General features: G+C 45.8%; 1 protein-coding gene across 1 annotated transcript in view; it reads left to right on the top strand.

Moving 5' to 3' along the window:
- Positions 1-26,279, top strand: part of CEP89 (centrosomal protein 89) — a 94,267-nt gene that overhangs the window by 8,006 nt on the left and 59,982 nt on the right. Inside the window, exons 3-6 of the mRNA XM_034946500.3 lie at positions 4,677-4,835; positions 10,930-11,116; positions 16,348-16,450; positions 25,220-25,248. Coding sequence (XP_034802391.2) covers positions 4,677-4,835; positions 10,930-11,116; positions 16,348-16,450; positions 25,220-25,248 — 478 coding nt within the window. The remainder of the gene's footprint in view (positions 1-4,676; positions 4,836-10,929; positions 11,117-16,347; positions 16,451-25,219; positions 25,249-26,279) is intronic.

The raw sequence follows: 26,279 nt of genomic DNA, 5'->3' as shown, positions 1-26,279 counted from the left end.
ATTCTCACCAACACTTGGTTTGGTCTGTGTGTGTGAGTGCGTGTGTGTGTGTGTGTGTGTGTGGTCTTTTATAACTTGGACAGTCAGTGGTTAGTTTTCATCCACATTGACTGTAGGTTTTTGAAAGTGGTGACAGTTGCATAGCTAACCAATATACAGAGCTTGTTTGATCAATCTTCATCTTCATTACGCTTTCTGGACAGTGGTACACAGATAGGGTGAGGGATATTCCTTACTCCTTTGTCTGAGACAGCTTTGTTGAGCCCGGCATCAATGCACACATCTGGAGTTCCTAGCTCTTTCATGGGAAATTTCCAGATCTCTTTGTGTATGCCAGGGGCAGTGTCTTAAAGCACACTCCATAGGTGTGCTCATGAGTGCTGATAGTGTGCTTTCTGGTCACAACCTTGTTGACGACAGAACAACCCTTCTTATTGCCCTCCTTTGTGGAATCCATTCTCATAGGCCCAGTTTAGAATAAAAGAGCACAAGGGGTTGTCTTGGTCAGTTTTTAAAATTTTGGACATTTCATGAGCGTGTACTAGTATTTCATTGTGGTTATTTTTGTTTTTTTGTTTTTGAGATGGAGTGTGTTATTTTTGATCAGAGTCTCATTCTGTCACCCAGGCTGGAGTGCAGTGGAACAATTTCAGCTCACTTCAACCTCCGCCTCCTGGATTCAAGCGATTCTCATGCTTCAGCCTCCTAAGTAGCTGGGATTACAGGCATGCACCACCACACCCGGCTAATTTTTGTATTTTTAGTAGAGATGTGGTTTTGCCATGTTGGCCAGGCTGATCTCAAACTCCTGACCTTAAGTGATCCACCCGCCTCGGCCTCCCAAAGTGCTGGGATTACAGGCGTGAGCTACCGCGCCTGGCCTTATTTTGCATTTCTCTAATGGCTAATGGTATTGAGCATTTTTTTCATGTGCTTATTTGTCATCTTTATATCTTTTTTAGTAAAGCATCTGTTCACATCTTTTGCCCATTTATAAAAATTGGGCATTCCTTGTTGGTCACAAGTCCTGTTGCAGATCTAAGAACCATCTTGGGAAGGCTGTTGGACTCCGGATCATGTTCAGTTGGAGGCAATGACATTTTTCATCCAGGAGACGTAAGCAGAGACCTGGGTGAAGACTGTGGGTTTCCTGGAGACATCACAGCCCTGGCTTGTTTTCCATTATTGCATCCTGAGGGTTCGTTATATAGTATCAATACAAGTCTTTTATCAAATATGTGATTTGCAAGTCTTTTCTCTCTATCTATGGCTTGTCTTTTCATTCTCTTAAACAGTGCCTTTCAAAGAGCAGAAGTTATTAATTTTTATGAAGTCCAGCTTATAATTTTTTCTTTTATGGATCATGCTTTCAGTATCTCATATTGAAGAAATATTTACCTAACCTAAGGTCACAAAGGTTTTCTCTTATATTTTCTTCTAGAAGTGTTATGGTTTTCGGCTTTACAGTTAGGTCTGTAATCCATTTAGAGTTAGTGTTTGTAGATGGTGTGTGTATTAGTCCATTCTCACACTGCTGTAAAGATACTACCGCAGATGTGGTAATTTATAAGCAAAGGAGATTTAATTGACTCACAGTTCTGCATGGCTGGGGAATCCTCAGGAAACTAACAATCATGGCAGAAGGGGAAGCAGGCACGTCTTACATGGCGGCAGATGAGAGAAAGCGAGCATGTGAGAGCTCAGAAGAAACTACCATTTGTAAAACCATCTGCTCTTGTGAGAGCTCACTATCACAAGAACAGGATGGGGGAAACCATCCCCATAATCCAATCACTTTCCTCCTTCGACACATGGGGATTACAATTTGAGAGGAGATTTGGGTAATGACACAGAGCCAAACCATATCAGTGTGTAAGGTATAGATCCATGATTTTTTTTTTTTTTTTGCATATGGAAATTTGATTTTTCCAGCACCATTTGATGATAAGGCTATTAGTTATTTATTGCTGTGTGACAATTGCACCAAAATGTAGTAATTTAAAACAAAACAGCAGCTGGGCGTGGTGGCTCATGCCTGTAATCCCAACATTTTGGGAGCCTGAGGCAGGAGGATTACTTGAGCCCAGGAGTTCCAGACCAGCCTGGAGAACTATTGAGACCCCATCTCTACAAAAAATATAAAAATTAGCCAGGTGTGGTGGTGTGTGCCTATAGTCCCAGCTATTCAAGAGACTGAGGTGGGAGGATCACTTGAGCCCAGGAGGTTGAGGCTATACTGAGCTGTGATTGCGCCACTGTACTCCAGCCTGGGCAACAGAGTGAGATCGTCTCAAAAAAAAGCCCCAAAACCAAAATATAAAAAATGGTGGTTTTTATCCCACATCTGATTGATGCTCTTTTTTTTTTTTTTTTTTTTTTGAGATGGAGTCTTGCTCTGTCGCCCAGGCTGGAGTGCAGTGGCGCGATCTCGGCTCACTGCAAGCTCCACCTCCCAGGTTCACGCCATTCTCCTGCCTCAGCCTCCCAAGTAGCTGGGACTACAGGCGCCCGCCACCACGCCCACCTAATTTTTTTTTTTTTTTTGTATTTTTGGTAGAGACGGGGTTTCACCGTTTTAGCCAGGATGGTCTTGATCTCCTGACCTCGTAATCCGCCCGCCTCGGCCTCCCAAAGTGCTGGGATTACAGGCGTGAGCCACCGTGCCCGGCCTGATTGATGCTCTTTAAAAAAATTTTTTTTCCATCTCCATTTCATTTTGGTTGTTTTTGGTTGTTTTTGCCTTTAATTTTACTGATCTTCTGCAACATATAATCTGTTAATCCCATCCAGTATACTTTCTATCTCTGATGTTGTCATTTTTATCTCATGAAGTTCGGATCTTTTTGTAATTGTCCATGTCTCTACTTGGCTTTTTGATTATATGAAATACAGCTGTAATAACTATCTGAATGTGCTTTTCTGCCAATTCTAACATATGTGTTCTGTTCTTAGTGGGTTTCAGTTGATGGTTGTCTTCATTATAGGTCATGGTTTGCTGTCTCTTTGCATGCCTACTTATCTAAGTGGATATAAGATCTTGTTGTGAATTTTACCTTGAGTGCTGGATAGTTTTGTATTCCTTAAAATATCTTGACCTTTGTTCTGGGATGCAGTTCAATTTCTTGGAAACAGATCTTTTGGGTCTTTTTTTTTTTTTTTTTTTGAGACAGAGTCTTGCCTTGTCACCAGGCTGGAGTATAGTGGCGTGATCTCAGCTCACTGCAACATCCGCCTCCTGGGTTCAAGCAATTCTCCTGCCTCAGCCTCCCGAGTAGCTGGAACTATAGGCGCGTGCCACCACACCCAGCTAATTTTTGTATTTTTAGTAGAAACGGGGTTTCACCATGTTGGCCAGGATGGTCTCCATCTCTTGACCTCATGATCCGCCCTCCTCAGCCTCCCAAAGTGCTGGGATTACAGATATGAGCCACTGTGCCTGGCCAGGTCTTTCTTATATGATTTGTTAGGTGGGGTGTGGAGCAGTGCCCAGCCAGGGCTAATTATTCCCCAGTACCCAGGCCAGACCTTTCTGAGTGCTGCACCAAGCATCTTGTGAATGATAGGTTTCTCCAGTCTTCCTGGTGGGAGCAGCTGCCGTCTTGGGCTGTATGTAAGCACCTGGCACTGCTCCTCTGATCCTGGTGAATGGTTCTTCCTCCACTGTCTGGTAATTTCCTCACACTTGTGTGCTGCACTGTATCCTGCTGAAACTAGGGGACCTTCTGCAGATCTCCTCGTTCTCTCTGTGCAGTTCTCTCCTTTCCGGCACTCTATCCTACACATTCTCTCAGCTCCATCTCTACAACTCAGGGAGTCTGCCCGGCTCCACCCATTCCTCCTCCCTGTGCTGTGACCTGGAAATTTTCCTAGGCAGCAAGCTGGGACGGTGGTCTTTTGTTTTGTTTTACTATTTTTTTTTTTTTTTGAGATGGAGACTTGCTCTGTTGCCCAGGTTGGAGTGCAGTAGTGCAATGTAGGCTCATAGTAACCTCCACCTCCCGGGTTCAACCGATTCTCCTGCCTCAGTCTCCTGAGTAGCTGGGATTACAGGTGCGTGCCACCACACCTGGCTAATTTTTTTGTATTTTTAGTAGAGATGAGGTTTCACCGTGTTAGCCAGGCTGGTCTCGATCTCCTGACCTCGTGATCCACCCACCTCGGCCTCCCAAAGTGCTGGGATTATAAGCATGAGCCACCGCGCCTGGCCTTGTTTTACTTTTTTAGGCAGGAGGGTAAATCTGTTTACTCTAACTTTCCTGTAAAATATTCCTGAGTAATTCGCAAGTATTTTTAAAGTCCCCTTTTAAATATTTTAGTCTTTCTATGTCTCATTTTCTTTTTCCATTCTGATCTTCCATTCTAATAAGAAAACTACTTGAATGTAGGCTTTTGTGTCTGCCTGGATTAGAGGCCCTGTTCTACCTCCTATTGGCTAGGTAATCTTTACAAGTCATTTAATTTCTATGGAAAATGGGATGACAATAATATGTAGTCATACAGTTGTGTGAGAATCAAATGAGATTGTCTGATGGCCTGCGGTAGATGATGGGTGCAGAGTAAATGCTCAGTCAACACTGTCCAGAAGAAGGTAAGCCTTGATGAGTTTGTGTACCTTGTTCAGCATTCACCTGGAATGTTCATGTCTCACTGTCTCCATGGGATGTTTTTGTCCGCAGATCTGCTCTGGCAGCAGCCATTCTGGCAACAACATTGACTGGGCGGACGGTTGCTATTCCTCAGCCTCGCCAGAGATCCCGGTCTGAGAGTGATGTGAGCAGTGTTGAACAGGACAGCTTCATCGAGCCCTATGCCACCACCTCACAGCTGAGGCCTCGGTAGGTACCAGATCGCCGCCTCTGCTTCCTCTGAGAGTGGAAGAGGGGCAGGCTCAGCCTGGTCTCTACGTGTATGTGTGCATGCGTACATGTGTGTGCATGTGTACCTGTGTGGGTGCGTGGGTGCTCATGCATGTATTTATGACTAGAGTCTTAGTCACTGGGTTTTCATCACCAATGTCAAACGGACACTGTCCAGCAACCTAATTGCTCTGCGATCTGGATTTCCTCCATAGTGGATCTTGTTAGATATTGACTTGTATGGGTCCTGGCCATTTTCACAGCGGCACAGAGCTAATGAATTCAGCGCTGCTTCCAGCCCTTAGTAAGTTTCTTTGTGCAGCAACCTAAACAGTGAGAGTGGTCCCTCCTTACCTCTCACGTGTATCTCTGGACATTCACATTAATTTGATCTTCTTGGCAGCTGCAGTTTAGCCTTTTTTCTTCATCATCTTTTCCTTTGTTGCTTGTCCTGGCTTTGAGCTGACACAGGGCTAGGGGGTCAGGAAGCTTTCCTCCTGAGGAAGAGAGGGTCAAGGGGAGAGCTTAGGATGTACAGGAATCATCTAGGAACAGCTCAAGGGCTAGGCATGATCTTTGTGGGGCTGGGATGAGCTTTCCAGACAGAGACGAGGGAGTGTGACACAGATGGCAGTGGAAAGAGGATGTTTGGGATGCGAGATGGGGCTGGAGGAGTGGGCAGGGGCCAGGCTGGGGGTGCCTTTGGTGTCCTGTTTAGAGGGTTGGTGTCTGCCTTTGGAGTGGTGGGAAGACACTGGAGGTCTCTAAGGGTGCATGGGGCAGGGATGGGAGTAGGGATCCACGATCACATTTGTCTGTTTTTTTGTTTTGTTTTGTTTTGTTTTGTTTTGTTTTGTTTTGTTTTGAGACAGAATTTCACTCTTGTTGCCCAGACTAGAGCACAATGGCACAATCTTGGCTCACTGCAACCACCGCCTCCTGGGTTCAAGCCATTCTCCTGCCTCAGCCTCCTGAGTAGCTGAGACTACAGGCACACGCCACCACACCTGGCTAATTTTTGTATTTTTAGTAGAGACGGGGTTTCTCCATGTTGGTCAGGCTGGTCTTGAACTCCCGACCTCAGGTGATCTACCCGCCTCGGCCTCCCAAAGTGCTGGGATTACAAACGTGAGCCACCACGCCTGGCCACATTTGCCTTTTTAATTGTCACGTACATACACCTTTGTGTTGGGTTGACTTTTTTGAGACAGAGTCTCACTCTGTTGCCCAGGCTGGAGGGCAGTGGTGCAATCCTGGCTCACTGCAACCTCTGCCTCCTGGATTCAAGCGATTCTCCTGCCTCAGTCTCCTGAGTAGCTGGGATTACAGGCGTGTGCCACCTCTCCCGGCTAATTTTTGTATTTTTAGTAGAGATGAGATTTCACCACGTTGGCCGGTCTGTAACTCCTGACCTCTGGTGATCCGCCCACCTTGGCCTCCCAAAGTGCCGGGATTACAAGTGTGAGCCACTATGCCTGGCCTGTGTAGGCTTTTTTGATACACTAAATATTCTGTATTTTATATTTAGTAAAATCTATCCATTTTTCTTTACATTTTCTGTAATAATTGTAAATTTAGTAAGACCCTTCCTACTATTAGTATTATATAAATACTTAATGTATTTCCTTCTAGGGCTTGTTTTTATTTTTGTTTTGGCCAAAAATATTGCTACCATTTTGAGATATTTGAATTTAACCTTTTTTTTTTTTTCCTGGTAAGCATTATACTTTGGCTGAGTAAAAACTAAAAATGAGTAAATGGTTCTAAAATTCAGTGGAAAAAATAAGCACGTAAGACCATCAGAGGAGATGGTCTGACCCACAGGAGTGCTGGACTATCCCCATTGTATTTTATTTTTTGGCGGGGGGATTTTTTTGTTTTGTTTTGACACAGGATCTCATTCTGTTGCACAGGCTGGAGTGCAATGGCACAATCATGGCTCACTGCAACCTCCTCTTCCTGGGGTCAAGTGATTCTCCTGCCTTAGCCTCCCAAGAAGCTGGTACCACAGATGCTTGCTACCGTGCTTGGCTAATTTATTTATTTGTTTTTATATTTATTTATTTATTTTTGAACCAGAGTCTTGCTCTGTCACTCAGGGTGGAGTGCAGTGGCATGATCTCGGCTCACTGCAACCTTTGCCTCTTCAGTTTTAGCAATTCTCCTGCCTCAGCCTCCAGAGTAGCTGGGACTACAGTTGTGCGCCACTACACCTGGCTAATTTTTGTATTTTTAGTAGAGACAGGGTTTCACCATGTTGGCCAGGCTGGTCTCAAATTCCTGGCCTCAAGCGATCTGCCCACCTTGACCTCCCAAAGTGCTGGGATGACAGGCGTGAACCACTGTGCCCAGCCCAGGCTAATTTTTATTTTTATTTTGTAGAGACAGGGTTTCCTGATGTTACCCAGGCTGGACTTGAACTTCTAGCTTCAAGAGATCCTCTCTCCTTGGCCTCCCAAAGTGCTGGGATTATAGGTGTGAGCCATGCTCATGCACGCACATACACTCAATTTCAAGAACTATTTCCGATTAAATCCACAACCACCCCATCTCTGACTTTTCCATCAACCTAGGTAAACCTACCCTTGCCAAACCCTAAAAACAAGAGACTAAAGAGCAACCCAGTCAGAGCCCAGAAATTATATTTTAACCACGAACATCCCAACAGCTACCCCTCAATTGATGCAATAAAAAGCCATTGTGCCCAGCCCTGTCATATTTTAAAACGTATAGATAAAGTAGCAAGAACAGTGTAGGACTAGTTGAGTGATACAGAGGTGCCCAGGAATGCCCTGAGGTGAACGTAGTGTTTCTACAAGCATACTGAATCTTTAATAAAGCCTGTTCCACAGCTCAAAGGGGAAGGAAAGGATTCAGTGCTATATTGATTAGCAGTATTAGAAATCAGCTTTGAGCCTCGCCTAAGTCATACACTAAAATAAATTCCTAATGAATGAAGGACTATACTCTATAGACACACAAATAAGACTATGAAATCCAATATCCAGTCTTATCACACCTCTTCAGGGATATGACTGCTATTTGCTTTTACACCAAGAATTTAGAAAGTAAAAAAACCTTTTTAATCGCTTCTATGTTTAAGAAATTTATATAAGCAAAATAATATTAATAGAACAGAAAAAACATTTATAGTAAAAGCAAAGTGAGGACTTTAATTTTAGTAGATTAATTTTAGTAATTTCAAATTGGAATGGAAGTCAAGTGTGGTGGTTCACACCTGTAATCCCAGCACTTTGAGAGGCTGAGTTGGGAGGACTGCTTGAGATCAGGAGTTTGAGACCAGCCTGGGCAACAAAGTGAGACCCCCATCTCTACAAAAAAATACAAAAATCATCCTGGCATGGTGTTGCTCACCTGTAGTCCCAGTTGCTTGGGAGGCTGAGGCAGGAGGATCACTTGAGCCCAGGAGGTCAAAGTTGCAGTAAGCTATGATCTTGTCACTTCACTCCACCCTGGATGACAGAGTGAGACCCTGTCTCAAAAAAAAAAACAAACAAACAAAAAAATGAAAAAACAGGCCGGGTGTGGTGGCTCACGCCTGTAATCCCAGCACTTTGGGAGGCCGAGATGGACAGATTACGAGGTCAGCAGATCGAGACCATCCTGGCCAACATGGTGAAACCCTGTCTCTACTAAAAATACAAAAAATTAGCTGGCGTGGTGGCGGGCGCCTGTAGTCCCAGCTACTCAGGAGGCTGAGGCAGGAGAATGGCATGAACCCGGGAGGTGGAGCTTGCAGTGAGCCGAGATGGAGCCACTGCACTCCAGCCTGGGGGACAGAGCGAGACTCCATCTCAAAAAAAAAAAAAAAGAACCAAATTGGAATGGACATACCAGAAGTAAAACAGACAAAGGACCTGAACACAAGTATATGGAAAAACATTCAGTCTCAGTAACAAATGCAAATTTAGACAGTGGGTTTTAAGTTGTTTTGGCAAGTTTTAGAAAATTATTACCAGTGTATTTATAGCTTGGAGAAATGATTTTGTGCAGTATGTATGTAGACACAAAATGTTCACACCATTTGACTCAAGAATTTACTGTATGGGCCGGACACAGTGGCTCACGCCTGTAATCCCAGCACTTTTTGAGGCTGAGGCGGGCGTATCACTTGAGGTCAGGAGTTCAAGACCAGCCTGGCCAATGTGGTGAAACTCCATGTCTACTAAAAATACAAAAATTAGCCAGGCATGGTGGCAGGCGCCTGTAGTCCCAGCTACTCGGGAGGCTGAGGCAGGAGAATCACTTGAACGCGGGAAGCGGAGGTGGCAGTGCACTGAGATCGCGCCACCACACTCCAGCCTGGGTGACAGAGCGAGACTCCATCTCAAATAAAAAAGATAAAGAAAAAAAGAATTTACTCTATGGCAGTTTGTTTTATGTGAGTAACCTTAAATACAGTAGGGGTTATCTGCACACAGATGTTTATTACAGGGTTATCTATAACAATGGAAAGTGAAGGAAAAAAACCCCACCTAAGCAAGGAAAATGGCTGGTTAAGCTGGTATATCTAGTGGATTCCTACCTTTTAAAATGTTGACTATAAAAACTTATTAATAGGCTGGGGACAGTGGATCATACCTGTAATCCCAACACTTTGGGAGGTTGAGGTGGGTGGATCTCTTCAGCTCTGGAGTTTGAGACCAGCCTGGGCAACATGGCGAAACCCCTTCTCTACTAAAAATACAAATAAACAAACAAACAAAAAATTAGCTGGGTATGGTGGAGTGCATCTCTAGTCCCAGCTACTCGGGAGGCTGAGGTAGGAGGATCACTTGAGCTGGGGAGGTGGATGCTGCAGTAAGCCAAGATTGCACCTCTGCATTCCAGCCTGTGTGGCAGAATGAGACCCTGTCTCAATTTAAAAAATAAAAATACTTATTAATAGCAGGCTTGGGCCAGGCACGGTGGCTCAGGCCTGTAATCCCACCACTTTGGGAGGCCGAGGTGGGCAGATCATTTGAGGTCAGGAGTTTGAGACCATCCTGGCCAACATGGTGAAACCCCATCTCTACTAAAAATAGAAAAATTAGCCAGGTGTGGTGGCGAGTGCCTGTAATCCCAGCTACTCAGGAGGCTGAGGCAGGAGAATCACTTGAACCCGGGAGGCAGAGGTTGCAGTAAGCCAAGATTGCACTACTATACTCCATCCTGGGTGACAGAGTGAGACTCTGTCTCAAAATAATAATAACAATAATAATAACAACAGGCTGGGCTCAGTGGCTCATGCCTGTAGTCCTAGCACTTTAGGAGGCTGAGGCAGGCGGATCCCTTGAGCCAAGGAGTTCAAGACCAGCCTGGACAACATGGTGAAACCCCGTCTCTACAAAAAATACAAAAACTAGCTGGGCTTGGTTAGTCCCAGCTATTGGGAGGCTGAGATTGGAGGATCACCTGAGCCCAGAGAGATTGAGGCTACAGTGAACCATGATTGCACCACTTCACTCCAGCCTGGGAGACAGAGTGAGACCCTGTCTCAAAAAAAAAAAAAAACCCTTATTCATAACAAGACAAATTGTATATGTATGCAGTAACTCTAAAAACAGAAACTAGAAGGATATGCCAAGTGTACAAAGAGATGGGACGGTGGAAAATTTAATCTTTTAGCTTCTGTGTACTTTGCAGTATCACACATTTATGGTAAGGACTTGGAGGCCGTGCATTTAATACATGATATTGGCCGGGCACGGTGGCTCACGCCTGTAATCCCAGCACTTTGGGAGGCCGAGGCGGGCGGATCACGAGGTCAGGAGATCGAGACCACTGTGGCTAACACGGTGAAACCCCATCTGTACTAAAAATACAAAAAAAAAAAATTAGCCAGGCGTGGTGGCAGGCGCCTGTAGTCCCAGCTACTTGCGAGGCTGAGGCAGGAGAATGGTGTGAACCCACAAGGCGGAGCTTGCAGTGAGCCGAGATTGCGCCACTGCACTCCAGCCTGGGCAACAGAGCGAGACTCTGTCTCAAAAAAAAAAAAAAAAAAAAAGATATTTATCAGTGTCAAGTGTTAAGTGACTTTTTGTTTGTTTTCCCCATGAATGTTCTAACACAGACCAAATTGGCAGAGTGAGATGGGAAGAAGATCTTCTTTGCCATCCTTTGAAACACTGGACTATGGGGACGAAGAGGACATTGAAACTCAGCTGTCATCCAGCGGCAAGGAATTGGGGGATGTCAGTGCCCGGGAGGACAGAGGAGGCCACAGTGATGACCTGTACGCTGTGCCACACAGAAATCAGGTGTTTTCTACGTTCCCAGTTTTCTTCTTGACATTGACCCTGATGTTAACTTTTGGTAAATTAGTGCATTGCTAAGGATTTCTTCTCTCTATTCTGCATTTGATAGCATTTGCTTTGGGGCTTATTTTTTTAAACGTGTCCAGCCTCATTTCTATCTGGTTAGATTAAAACATAAACTTCTTTCCTTTATCTTGCGAAAACAAAGATTAACATCTTCATATTGTTAATGTGGACTTCCATTCACAGCTTAGCAATCTTGTTCTTTTCTTTGACCTTGGAAGCTAAATTTCCTATCACTTTTATGGTATCATTTTGCACACTGCAGCCTTTCTTTAAATTCATGCCTGACGGGGAAGATCGTCATGCGTGTCTCAATGGGAGCTGACGTGCTTTGAGTGCTTACTATGAGCGCTCCCGTTTCTAACTCCTGTGTGCATTTATCTTAGCTGACCCCCACTGACTCGTTGAGGAATTCCCTTCATTGCCCTGTCACACATCAGGGCACTGCACACAGAGAGATTCAAGGAAACATACTTCTCCACTGCCAGCTGCTCTGTGAATCCCGATTTTTAAACTGCTCCCAGGGTTTTGGAAACTAGATAATGACATTTCTTTAATGGCAAAATATAGCACCATATCCCTTTTTCCTTTATCTTTTTCTTTCTTTTCATTTCTTTTCTTTTTCTTTTTCTTTTCTTTTTTTTTTTTTTTTTGAGACAGAGTCTTGCTCTGTCCTCCAGGCTGGAGTGCAGTGGCACCATTATAGCTCACTGTAGCCTCAACCTCCTGGACTCAAGTGATCCTCCCACCTCAGCCTCCCAAGTAGCTGGGACTACAGACACACACCACCATGCCTGGCTATTTTTTGTGCTTTTTGTAGAGACAGGGTTTCTCCATGTTGCCTAGGCTGGTCTTGAACTGACCTCAAGCGATCCGCCTGCCTCAGCCTTTCAAAGTACCTGGATTACAGGTGTGAGCCACTGTGCCTAGCCCCTTTTTCCTTTTTTCACCATCATTATAATGTGTTATTCATAGTGTCTGTACATATAGACCAGCAGCATTAAGCTACACCGGTATTGATTATATGTATATTAATTAGCCCCTACTATATTAAAACACTTTTTTTTTTAAAATTGAGATGGGGGTCTCACTGTCCCCAGGCTGGAGTGCAGTGGCACGATCATAGCTCATTATAGCCACCTCCTCCTGGGCTCAAGTGATCCTCCCACCTCAGCCTCCCGAGTAGCTGGGGCTTTAGGCACGCGGCACCACAACTGGCTTTTTTTTTTTTTTTCTATAGGGCCAGGGTCTTGTTATGTTAGCCAGACTGGCCTTGAACTCCTGGGCTTAAGCAATCCTCTTGCTTCGGGCTCCCAAAGTGTTCGGATTACAGGCATAAGCCAATGCCCCTGGCCCTAAAATACATTTTAAATGGTCTTCAGGAGCTTATTTTGAGGGATCCTTATGTGGCTGTTTCATGAACTCACCATCATTTTCCCACATATACAGACTTTCACACATAGAATTAGGCTTCTCATAGCAAGCAGCTCTGGAATAGGCAGACACTGCCCAGAGCCAATATGGACAACTGTGCTCCTGTCGAGCTCTGCAGGGCTCAGAATCAGTCCCACTGCTCCTCACCCGCACACTTGCCGGCTGGTTATTTTGTACCGATGTTACACATAGAGTCATATCTCTCCACTGTTCTAGAGGGAAAGCTTGCTACAATATTTCCCTTGGAAGAAAGAGATACAGTGACCTACAGAGACTCTTTCCTTGCTAGAAGGACAGATATTTTGTGTTTTTAGGCAAGTCTGTTAGGGTGGCTTTAGGAGCCATGTGTAGTAGGAAAATTTTTAAATTTTAACATGTGAAAAGTAGAAAATAATACATAATAAAATGTTACCATTAGGGTTGATGTTGCCTTGTCCCCTAACCCCACTCCCTCCTTGGAAACTCATCTTTTCTTGGATTTGGAGTGCATCCTGGAAGTTTGTGTTTTTATTCTTTTACTACAAGTTTAAGTAAACAACTGTAGTTGTGTGTGTGTGTGTGTGTGTGTGTGTGTATGTGTATATATATATAATTTTTTGTTGTTGTTTATTTCTTTTGAGACAGAGTCTTGCTCTGTCGCCCAGGCTGGAATGTAGTGGTGCAATCTTGGTTCACTGCAACCTCCGCCTCCTGGGTTCAAGTGATTCTCCTGCCTCAGCCTCCCAAGTAGCTGGGACTACAGGTGCCTGCCACCATGCCCAGCAAATTTTTGTATTTTTAGTAGAGATTGGGTTTCATCATGTTGGCCAGGATGGTCTCGAACTCCTGACCTCAGGTGATCCTCCCAAAGTGTTGGGATTACTGGCGTGAGCCATTGCGCCCAGCCAAGCCTTTTAAAGTATGTTTATATAAAGTATCACAAATTCTTTATGAAGGTATGTTTTTAGTAGACTTATTTATTGATATATAAAATATACACAAGAAGTGAGTAAATCATAAGTGTACATTTCGATACATTTTCAAAAAGTAGCCACCACTCAGATTAAAAAAAAAAATTACTTGTACCCTAGAAATCCCCCTTCTTCTTAGTCACTACTTCCCACAGAGTTAACCATTGCCAAGATTAGCTTTAATCTTTAAAAATAACCTGAGATTAGCTTTGCCTGTTCTGAAAATTTACATGCATTTAATTGGACGATATGCATTATTTGGAGTTTGGGAGTCTTCAGTTATTGTGTATAGCAGGGGCGGGTTTGTTCTCATTGCTGTATATTTTACTGTACAACGGTGCCACTCAATTATTCATTTTACTGATGACAGAGACTTGATTGGTTCCAGTTTGGGACTCTTAGGAATAGTGCTGCTGTGAACATTTGGCGATGTGTCCCTTGATGTACATATTTGTGTATTTCTGGTGGGTATATACTGAGGAATGGTATATGTATGGTCATAGGGCATATGTACCATCAGCTTTAGTACCAGTAGATACTGCCAAACGGTTGTCCATATTGAGCATCTTCTTAATGCTTTTTTTGTGGGGGTGAAGGGGGCAGAGTTTCACTCTTATTGCCCAGGCTGGAGTGCAATGGCACGATTTCTGCTCACTGCAACCTCCGCCTCCTGGGTTCAAGCAATTCTCCTGCCTCAGCCTCCTGAGTAGCTGGGATTACAGGCATGTGCCACCACACCTGGCTAATTTTATATTTTTAGTAGAGACAAGGTTTCTCCATGTTGATCAGGCTGGTCTTGAACTCCTGACTCCAGGTGATCCGCCTGCCTTGGCCTCCCAAAGTGCTGGGATTATAGATGTGAGCCACCGCACCTGGCCCCTAATGCTTTTTAAGTCATCTTACCTATTTCACATTTCCATGAGAATAGTGAGTCACTTAAAATATTTTTGACAGGTTGAACAAGGAAGTTTGTTCCTGGGAGATAAAAAAGCTTGAGGTCGGCCGTGCGTGGTGGCTCACACCTATAATCCCACCACTTTGGGAGGTGGAGGTGGTAGGATCATTTGAGGACAGGAGTTCAAGACTGGCCTGGACACCATAGTGAGATCCTGTCTGTATTAAAAAAAAAAAAGTATGGGGCCATTTACTTTTTCTTTCTTCAAATCATGAGTATCTTGGGAGACCTGTTTGCTTCTCTTGAGCCAGGTCACCTTGGAACCATGTCCACAGAGACAGGTGGACGTAGCAGCCTTAGCTCTTACTCTGAAATGCCCCTTCTCATGGGCGTCTTGCTAGTCCCTGCCACCACCTCCTTGTCAGCCCCAGGGACAGCCCTTCCATTGCCTGCAGTGCAGCCCAGCTAAGCCAAACTGATCACAAAAGCAAGATTTTACTGAAGAATCAGGAGAGCCAAAGGGCAGCCCACCCAGACAGCGCCAGTCACAGTTTACCATGTAACACCTGGTTCAGGTCGAGTGCAGTGGCTCACGCCTGTAATCCCAGCCCTTTGGGAGGCCGAGGCAGGAGGATCACTTGAGGCCAGAAGTTCAAGACCAGCCTGGACAACATACTGAGACCCCATCTCTACAAAAAATTTAAAAATTAGCTGGGCATGGTGGCATACGCTTGTAGTCCTAGCTACTGGGAGGCTGAGGTGGAGGATTGCTTGAGCCCAGGAGGTAAAGGCTGCTGCAAGCCATGATTGCGTCACTGCGCTCCAGCCTGGGTGACAGAGTGAGACCATGTCTTAAAAAAAGAAAAAAAAAAAAAAGACCTGCTTCACTGTTCTTTCTCTTCCTCTTAGGCAGCCTCTGTCCCTACCCCCAGGCTCTTGCCAATGGAAATGTCTCCTCCTCATCAGCGGCAGGTCCCATTCCTGGCCCATGGGCCTCTCTAAAGGACAACTCTGTGTCCCTGCCATGTTGGGATGAAACAAAATTTCAGCAGCTCCTATATAGCTAACATGAATGGTTACCTATATAGGAGCTACTCTCAGTCAGTAGAGGGGAGTCCCTCAGTAAATGAAATTTACAGTGGACTTACATAATTGGTGAACATAGGAGGCTTCAATGAGAGTCCTCCCAGGGGAGGTCAGCACTGCTTGTCCCACATAGAAATGATTAACACAGGCTGGGTGCAGTGGCTGTCATCCGTAATCCCTGCATTTTGGGAGGCTGAGGCAGGAGGATCGCGTGGGCCCGGGAGTTTGAGACGAACCTGGGCAACATAAGGAGACCTTGTCTCTACAAAAAATAAAAAAAAAATTACCTGGTTTTGGTGATGCACGCCTGTGGTCCCAGCTACTCCAGAGGCTGAAGTGAGAGGATCGCTTGCACGTGGGAAGTCAAGGCTGCAGTGAGCTGTGATCACACCACTGTGCTCCAGCTTGGGTGACAGAGGAGACCCTATCTCAAAAAAAAGGGGTGGGGGGAAACTAGTAACATGGTGTCAGTACCAGGGTGGAGTGGCATTGGGTGGTCCCTGGCAGGGATGAGGAAGGGAAGCTGCCCTGGCAACATGGCTGGGATGTGGAGCTCTCAGTGGCCTTAGCATAACTTTAATGGTGTTGCCTTTGCCCCCTAAGCTTTTCCTGAGGGCCTGGAAGTGTCATCCAGCCCCACCTCATATACCCCTTTTGTGTGTCACTGAGGAAAGCAGCTGAAGTGTCCATGGAGGAAGCTCCCAGTGGGGAAGGTTTGAAAGATGTTGGAATTTGTTAGGAGGACATGCTGTATATAAAGGTTACCTTTCTCACTTTTTTGCTCCTTTGTCTTTTATAACAAAAAGGTGCCATTGTTACATGAGGTGGACAGTGAAGACGATGAAAATATTTCTCATCAGGATGGGTTTCCAGGCTCCCCTCCTACACCACAGCGGACACAACAAAAAGGTAGGGAAAGAAAAGCCACAATTTTTATAAAATATAAGAACATTTTTTCATAATGAATATTGCTTATTTTTAGGAAAACATACCCATTGCCCCTTCATGCTGTAGCTCTGTAATTTTAACTAGGAATATAATTGAAATTTATTTTTTATTGAAAATGAGGGTCCAGGTGTGGTGGCTCACACCTGTAATCCTAGCACTTTGGAAGGCCAAGGCTGGAGGATCCCTTGAGCTCAAGAATTTGAAAGCAGCCTGGGCAACACAGGGAGACATCGTCTCTACAAAAAGTAAAAATAAAAACATTAGCCAGGCAAGGTGGTGCACGCCTACAGTCCCAGCTACTCAGAAGGGCGAGGTGGGAGGATCACTTGAGCTCGGAAGGTCAGGGCTGCAGCGAGCCATGATTGCACCATTGCACTCCAGCCTGGGTGACAGAATGAGACCCTGTCTCAAGAAAATAAGGTTGGGTGTGGTGGCTCGCTCCTGTAATCCCAGTACTTTGGGAGGCCAAGGTGGGTAGATCTCTTGAGCTTAGGAGTTTGAGACCAGCTTGGGCAACATAGACTCTCTCTACAAAAAATGGACATCCCATCTCTACTAGAATACAAAAAAGTAGCCAGGTATGGTGGCATGTGCCTGTGGTCCTAGCTAGTCAGAAGGCTGAGGTGGGAGGATTGCTTGAGCCCTGGAGGCAGAGGCTGCAGTGAGCTAAGATCGCATCATTGTACCCCAGCCTGAGTGACAGAGTGAAACCCCATCTCAAAAAAAAAAAAAAAAAAAAAGGAAAAGTTATTCTGCAGTCAATTGCTTCTGGATATTAGGTTGTTTTTAAAGTACAAGGTGCTGTTTTTTTTGCTATGTTAGCTAGGCTGGTCTTGAACTCCTGGGTTTAAGCAATAGAGGTAGGGATAGGATAGGGTCTCCCTAGTCCCAGTGCTTGGGGAAAGACCTGGCCCACAGTGACCCACTAGGAAAGATCTGTTGGGTGAATGAGTACGTGGACATATATCTATTTGATTATCCCAATGAGAGAATTCAGCATGTTATAACAAAGGTAGGGAAAAGTTTTCAGTTTCCTAAGAGGTGGCTCACATTTGAGAAGTGACAAGGAGAGCCAGGCATCAAGTGGACAACCAATAACTGCTTTATCAGCAGCCCTAGAGTTGCTCGGGCTCAGGGAAACGTTTCTGTAAATCATTTCTCAGGGAACACAGAATGCCAGCCTCATAATCCTGGGGCCAGAAAACACCTGTTGGTCAGTTGGCGTATTTTTTAAATATTAGATTTATGTAAAAGGTGCATCTCTTTTTAAATTACAAAAGTAATACTGTCTCACTGTTAAAAAAAATACATAAATATATAAAGTGCATTAGTCCGTTTTCACACTGCTGATAAAGACATACCCAAGACTGGGTAACTTATCAAGAAAAAGAAGTTTAATGGACTCATAGTACCCCGTGGCTGGGGAGGCCTCACAGTCATGGCAGAAGGTGAAAGGCACATCTTACATGGACCAGGCAGACAAGAGAGAATGAGAACCAAGAGAAAGGGGTTTCCCCTTATAAAACCATCAGATTTCATGAGACTTATTCACTACCACGAGAACAGTATGGGGGAAACTGCCCCATGATTCAATTATCTCCCACTGGGTCCCTCCGACAATATGAGGGAATTATGGGAGCTACAATTCAAGATGAGATGTGAGTGGGGACACAGCCAGACCATATCATAAAGCTAAACACACTTAATTGTGCTCCCACAGATAAGATTTTTAACAATTTAGAGAGTATATGTATATAAAGTGCATGCTGTTTTGTTACCTTTCTTTCATCTCACAACACATGCCAAATGTCTTCCTATGTCCCCAGATTTGGTTCTCTCCTGCCTTGTGTAACATCTGCATTGTGTGGCCTGATGTAGCATATATCAGTCAAGGTTCAATCAGGAGTCAGAACACACACAATGACTTGAAGAGGGAAAATTTACTATAAAGAATGATTAATAATAACAGGTTTGGGAGCTGCGCATGGTGGCTCACACCTGTAGTCCCAGCTATGCAGGAGGCTGAGATGGGAGGATCACTTGAGCCCAGGAAGGAGGTCAGGGCTGCAGTGAGATGTGATAGTGCCATTGCACTCCAGCCTAGGTGACAGAGTGAGACCCTGTCTCTAAAAATAATAATAATAATAACAACAGGATTGCCTACTAAGGAGTAAAGAGAATACTCAAGAATTCAGGAGTAGCAGCTCAAGGGAGCAGCCACTGCCCCTAGGGCTGATGCTTCAGGAAGAAGCAGCTCTGGAGGAGCCTCAGCCAGAACCAAGATCCACACCTTCCTGGAGAGGATGTAGCTGTGGCCTGCCGAGTGGCAGTTTGCTGAGGGGCTGCCCTAATGAAACTCACTGGGATAGGGGGCCAGGAGAAGCCACCATGGGGAGGTACTGCATGTTGCTGGCCACCCAAAAAATTAAAGAAAAGATCTGCACATGAAATCCCACTTGTAATCCCAGCTACTTGGGAGGCCAAGGCGGGAAGATTACTTGAGCCTGGGAGTTCGAATCCAGCCTGGGTAATACAGTGAGACCCTTGGACTCTAAAACCAGAAATTAAAAAAAGAAATTAATGCATGGAAGGAAGAGCCAGAGGAAGCTGGAATCAGAAAGCAAAGCCCCAGCTCCTCCAGCGTCTCTCCAGCACCCCCTACAGAGGAAGCCTTCCATGGTGCCAACTGGCTGGGTGGAAATGCTGCAGTAACATGAGCTGGCCATGAAGGTGGATTTGGAGATGAGAGGCCGTGGCCACCCACATACTTGGGAACGTGCACCTGGCACACAGGTGGTGGTTGGGAGGGATTGCAGCTCCTGCAGTGATGCCTGGTTTGTGGTGGGCATTAAAAGCCCCTGCATACTTCTGAAAAACCCCAAACCCCAAACTGTAATTTAGTGGCTCAGGGCTGGGCCCAGAGGTCTGTACTTTTTTTTTTTTTTTTTTTTTAAACATAGTTTCAGTCTTGTTGCCCAGGCTGGAGTGCAGTGGCGCGATCTTGGCTCACTGCAACCTCCGCCTCCTGGGTTCAAGCCATTCTTCTGCCTCAGCCTCCTGAGTAGCTGGGATTACAGGCATGCACCACCACACCTGGCTAATTTTGTATTTTTAGTAGACACGGGGTTTCTCGGTGTTGGTCAGACTGGTCTCGAAGGGTCTGTACTTTTCACAAGTACACAGAGGAGTCTGTTGTGGGTGATCCTTGGACAACACGTGAGGAACCCTGGCTTTTGGTGGTTTGGTCCTTGACTCTGTCGTTTCTAGGCATGGCTAACTTACTTACCTCATTTTCTCCTCAATCTAGAGTGTCTGTCTCATAAATGAAGTGACAATGTAAAGTGCAGTGGCTTCCATCAGTGCTAGTGATGATTAGTGTCTAAAGCCTGAAGCTTTCATCACCTGGTGCCTCCCTCTGCACTCTAGCGAGACCTCTGCCAAGAAGACCAAACACACTTTGGGCAAGGCCCTTGTACCCTTGGTCAGAGCTGCCAAATTCATGTTCGTGGATGCTGTTCCCCTTTCCTAGATTCTCTGCAGACCCTTCTTTGATCCCACAGTCCCCTCTTGCTAGTACTTCCTCCTTCTCCTTCTTAACAGCCCGCTTTGTCAAGTGATACACCTCTCCAGGCCTTCTCCCTCTCCATGTCTCCTCATACCTCTCCAGCTTGGCTTCCCTCCCCATCGCACCCACTGGACCAGAGACCTTCATGTAGTTAAGTGCACTGGATGGTTTTCTGGCTTCATCTGATGATGTCTCAGGAGCATACCACGTGGTTAACATACCTTCTCCCTGGGCTCAGGACATCTCGTTTCCTCCTGCCTTCCTGGGCATCCACCCGTCATCTCCTCAGTCTAGGCCCTTTACTCTTTGAAGCACTCACAGCCTGCTCCCCAGTTTGCTATCATTCATTGTGTGCTGCGCCCAGGTTTCCTTTCACAGCTTCTATGCCATGTAACCATTTGACTTCATTCATTCATCCCCTCAGTCAGAAGAGTCTTTTTTTTTTTTTTTTTTTTTTTACAGGGTCTCACTCTGTTGCCTAGGCTGGAGTACAGTGGTGTGATCATGGCTTACTGCAACCTCGACCTGGGTTCAGTTGATCCTCCCACCTCAGCCTCCTGAATAGCTGGGACTACAGGTGTGCATCATCATGCCTGGCTAATTTTTGTATTTTGTTAGACACAGGGTTTCACTATGTTGCCCAGGCTGGTCTTGAACTCCTGGGCTCAAACATTCGACCTGCCTTGGCCTCCCAAAGTGCTGGGATTACAGGCATGAGACACCTCATCTGGCCCAGAGCCATCTTTTCAAAGCACAAAGCTGGTAGTGTCCCCTTGCACGTCCACGGACCCCCACATGTGTCCCCTCACACCTCCACATACCCCAGACCCTTTTAAATTGGATCTCTTCCATGGTTTCCCACCATCTGCTTGGCCTGCCAGCCCCTGCTGACTGCTTTCCAGCTACTCTGCTGTTCTTTTATTTCCTCAACTCTGTGGTGTTCCTTCCTGCCACTGGACCTGTGTACATGCTACTCTCCCTCCCCACTACCTAATGTCTCTTATATGTAGGCATGTGAAACGTGGTGAGTTGTGGGGTTTGACTTTTTTTTTTGAGACAGGATCTTGCTCTGCCACCCAGGCTGGAATACAGTGGTGTGATCATAGCTCACTGCAGCCTCTACCTCCTGGGCTTAACCATCCTCCCATCTCGGCTTCCCGCAGTGTTGGGATTACAGGCATGAGCCACTACATCCTTATATGCTCAAATATATCTGAAAAGAACCATACCCAGTTGTTAACCATGGTTACCTCTGGAGAGGGGAAGGTTTCGAGGGATTATGGTCATGGGTGAATTTTGATTTATCTGTGTCATTAAAATTTTTGACAGCAAGAATGTGTTCATGTCATGTGAATTTTCTTTCTATAAAGATTGGAATAGGGCCAGGCACAGTGGCTCAGGCCTATGATCCCAGTACTTTAGGAGGCTAAAGCAGGAGGATTGCTCGAGCCCAGGAATTTGAGACCAGCCTGGGCAACATAGGGAGACCCCGTTTCTACAAAAATGTAAAAAATTAGCCGGCATAATGGCACACACCTGTAGTCCCAGCTACTCTGGAGGCTGAGGCAGGAAGATCACTTGAGCCCGGCAGCTGGAGGCTGAGGCAGGAAGATCACTTGAGCCCAGCAGCTGGAGGCTGAGGCAGGAAGATCATCTGAGCCTGGCAGCTGGAGGCTGAGGCAGGAAGATTGCTTGAGCCCGGCAGGTTGAGGCTGCAGTGCAGTTTCCACCACTGCACTTCAGCCTGGGTGACAGAGTGAGACCCTGTCTCAAAAAAAAAAAAAAAAAAAAGGCTGGGATAGACCCAGCATGACACCTTGTATGCAGCAGGAGTACGCCCAGTATTGAAGCCTTTTGCTGTTATTTTATGTCTATCCCCCTCACCCATATAGGTAATAGAAATGAGGAGGGTGAGGACTCTGGAAATCTTTTTGAGAAATGATAAATAAGAACACAGGACACAAAGTAGATTCACAGAACCAAGTGAACTGCGTGCACATTAAATGTACATTAAATACAACATGAATTTGGGATGCTGTAAATTGTAAGTTTAATCTTTATGAGACTCTTTCTGAAAAGTTCATGACTAAGATAAAATAACATGATTTCCTTTGGGAAAATTGAATTGCCCTTTAAAAACTTTTTATTGTGATCATTTTTAATGTGTACAAAAGTAGAGAGACTAGTAAAATGAACTCCCACTTATCCACCTATGCATCTCCCCACTTCTATAGCTGTCTACAATTTTCTTATTTTTTTGAGGCAGGGTCGCTCTTGTTGCCCAGGCTGGAGTGTGGTGGCGTGATCTCAGCTCACTGCAACCTTTGCCTCCCAGGCTTGAGTGATTCTTCTGCCTCAGCCTCCTGAATAGCTGGGACTGCAGGTGTGTTCCACTGCACCCAACTAATTTGGTATTTTTTGTAGAGACGGGGTTTTGCTCTGTTGCCCAGGCTGGTCTCAAACTCCCGGACTCAACCGATTTTACCTGCCTCGGCCTCCCAAAGTGCTGGGATTACAGGCATGTGCCAGTGTGCCCGACCAGCTGTCAACCTTTTGCCATTCTATTTCATGTAACTCCCTGCTCCCCCAATTTTATTTTGTGAAGAATTTAAGGGGTACATAGAAGACTCCATTAAATATGAAAGCAGTCAGATCTGAGGTAGCATTGTGTGATACGAAATCAAGACTATTGTAAAGGTGTTATTAAAAATATATATTTTTTATTATCATATCACTTTAAACATTTGCTCATTGGAAATTTGTTCAGTGCCAGCCGTGTGTCAGAGATGATAGAGCCACAGGCCTTTCCCCTCGCATCCCAGCTGCAGAGGAGGAGGTGCAGATTGCAAACCGTAGTCTGGGGTGCTAAGGTGGGCAGTAGAGGTGGTTGTCTCTCAGTTAGGGAAGGTGGTAGAGGGAGGAGGGTTCATCAGGCTGAACTCAGAAGGACAGGGCAGGATTTCACCTGGTGTCCAACGCAGGAGAGCAGTCCAGGCTGCCCCTGGACGTTTGACTGAAAGCAGTTTGGTTAAAAACAGTTGATCAAGATGACTTTGGCCAAAAATGAGCTCTTCAGTGATGAGTTGCTCAAGTACTGGTATTTTCAATACATCAGGGAGTAGATTTATTATTTATTTACTTATTTCTTTTTTTGAGATGGAGTCTTGCTCTGTTGCGCAGGCTGGAGTGTCTTGGCTCACTGCAACCTCTGCCTCCCAAACTCAAGCAATTCTCCTGCCTCAGCCACCCAAGTAGCTGGGATTACAGCAAGTGCCACCATGCCCGGCTAATTTTTGTGTTTTTAGTAGAGATGGGGTTTCACTATGTTGGCCAGGCTAGTCTTGAACTCCTGACCTCAAGTGATCCATCCACCTCAGCTTCCCAAAGTGCTGGGATTACAGGCATGAGCCACCGTGCCCAACCAGGAAGTAGATTTAGAATCTTGTATGTATCTCTAGCATTTTCTTCTGTTGTCTGAATTTTGTAGGGTTTTTTCACCTATTTTTTGCATGTGTTTCCAGTTTATTTTCAGCCAGTTATTTCTGCTCTGCAAATTAATAGTAGAAAGTTAAAAGCAACTCAGGGCCAGGCACAGTGGCTCACGCCTGTAATCCCTGCATCTTGGGAGGCCGAGGCGGGTGGATTATCTGAGGTCAGGAGTTCAAGACCAGCCTGGCCAACGTGGGGGAACCCTGTCTCTACTAAAAATACAAAAATTAGCTGGGTGTCGTGGCGCATGCCTGTAATCCCAGCTACTTGGGAGGCTGAGGCAGGAGAATCATTTGAACCTGGGAGGCGGAGGGTGCAGTGAGCCAAGATTGCACCATTGTACTCCACCTGAGGGACAGAGTGAGACTCCGTCTCAAAAAAAAAAAAAAAGCAACTTGATGTCCAACTTTTCACAACATGAATGTGTACAGGCAAACTGGGGTGTAAGATCACCTGCTTCCTAGGGTACCTGGATTACAGATGTGTGGAAGATGAGTAACTGGGTGAGATTTGTTTTCCTCTCTGTCGTTGAGACAGTTTGCTTCAAGGAACAACTATTTTTCTGACCAGGTTGGATGCTGCATCTAGGGAGGGTAGGCCAATAGGAGTATGCGTTGGCCCATCCAGGGAGTGGTGGGCAAGATGTGTGGAGCGTGATGGGGAGGAGTATTGGAAGGAGAGGAGGAGCCCGGCATGGGAAGATGTGTGGAGCGTGATGGGGAGGAGTGTTGGAAGGAGAGGAGGAGCCCGGCATGGGAAGATGTTTGGAGCGTGATGGGAGGAGTGTTGGAAGGAGAGGAGGAGCCCGGCATGGGAAGATGTGTGGAGCGTGATGGGGAGGAGTGTTGGAAGGAGAGGAGGAGCCCAGCATGGGAAGATGTGTGGAGCGTGATGGGGAGGAGTGTTGGAAGGAGAGGAGGAGCCCGGCATGGGAAGATGTGTGGAGCGTGATGGGAGGAGTGTTGGAAGGAGAGGAGGAGCCCGGCATGGGAAGATGTGTGGAGCGTGATGGGGAGGAGTGTTGGAAGGAGAGGAGGAGCCCGGCATGGGAAGATGTGTGGAGCGTGATGGGGAGGAGTGTTGGAAGGAGAGGAGGAGCCCGGCATGGGAAGATGTGTGGAGCGTGATGGGGAGGAGTGTTGGAAGGAGAGGAGGAGCCCGGCATGGGAAGATGTGTGGAGCGTGATGGGAGGAGTGTTGGAAGGAGAGGAGGAGCCCGGCATGGGAAGATGTGTGGAGCGTGATGGGGAGGAGTGTTGGAAGGAGAGGAGGAGCCCGGCATGGGAAGATGTGTGGAGCGTGATGGGGAGGAGTGTTGGAAGGAGAGGAGGAGCCCGGCATGGGAAGATGTGTGGAGAGTGATGGGGAGGGGTGTTGGAAGCAGAGGAGGAGCCTGGCATGGGAAGGGCTTGGAGACACTGAAGAGTTTGGCTTTGGTTCTGCAGCCACGTGAGCCATGGATGGTGGTCAGGCATGGGTATGGGAGAGAGATGACAATTTAGAGTCAGGCCCCAGCCTGGCTCTGGGACCCACTTGCCCTGTGACCCTGTGAATTTTATCCCTGTTCTGGGCCTTGTCAAGCTCCTCTGTAGAAGGTGAATTTCTATGATTGTACTTTCTGTGTTGTCATATTTCATTATCTACTTTAAAAGTTTCTCTCTCTTTTTCTTCATCAGATGGTAAACACCCTGTTCTGAATTTAAAGGTAAGATCTTTTTTTAAAAAACTGATTTTCTCAATAAATAGAGTTTTTATCATAATTTTTCATAAATTTTCAACAACTTTGGTGTTGAAACTTTGGCGGTGATTTTGGGGCAAAAATAAATCTTCCCTTAAGAGTTCTTTCCTGTTGAATATTTCTTTTAAATGCTTTCTTTTTTTTTTTGAGAAGGGGGTCTCACTGTCACCCAGACTGGAGTGCAGTGGCGCAATCTCAGCTCACTGCGGTCTCCGTCTTCCAGGCTCAAGCGATCCTCCCACCTCAGCCTCCCGAGTAGCTGGGATCGCAGATGCATGCCACCACACCCAGCTAATTTGTTGTATTTTTGGTAAAGATAGGGTTTCACCATATTACCCAGGCTGGTCTCAAACTCCTGAGCTCAAGTGATCTGCCCATCTTGACCTCCCAAAATGCTGGGATTACAGGCATGAGCCACTGTGCCTGGCCTTAAATACTTTTAAAACATGAGGAAATTGATATTTTCCATAGTTTAATGATGAAAGTAATGTATTAAAGGGTTAGAAACTACTTTATAATTAAAATGAATGTGGAATGAATAGACAATTTTATCTTTTGTTAAAATTATTTTTTGAGACAGGATCTCCCTCTGTGACCCGGGCTGGAGTGCAGTGGTGTGATCATAGCTCACTGTAGCCTCAATCTCCTGGGATCAAGTGATTCTTTTGCCTCAGTCTCCTGAGTAGCTGGGACTACAGGCACATGCCACCACTCCTGGCTAATTAAAAAAAAATTTTTTTTAGAGATGGGGTCTTGTTATGTTGCCCAGGATGGTCTCAAGCTCCTGGGCTCAAGCGATCCTCCTGCCTTGGCCTCCCAAGGGCATTGGGATTGCAGGCATGATGTGACGTGCCTAGCCTGAGATATTTTTCTGAGATGGAGTCTCGCTCTGTCACCCAGACTGGAGTGCAGTGGCGCAGTCTCGGCTCACTGCAACCTCCGCCTCCTGGATTCAAGTGATTCTCCTGCCTCATCCTCCCGAGTAGCTAGGACCACAG

The sequence above is a fragment of the Pan paniscus genome, chromosome 20 (assembly GCF_029289425.2).
Source record: "Pan paniscus chromosome 20, NHGRI_mPanPan1-v2.0_pri, whole genome shotgun sequence".
NCBI classification, from domain to species: domain Eukaryota; kingdom Metazoa; phylum Chordata; class Mammalia; order Primates; family Hominidae; genus Pan; species Pan paniscus.
This window is presented reverse-complemented; position numbering and strand designations above follow the sequence as displayed.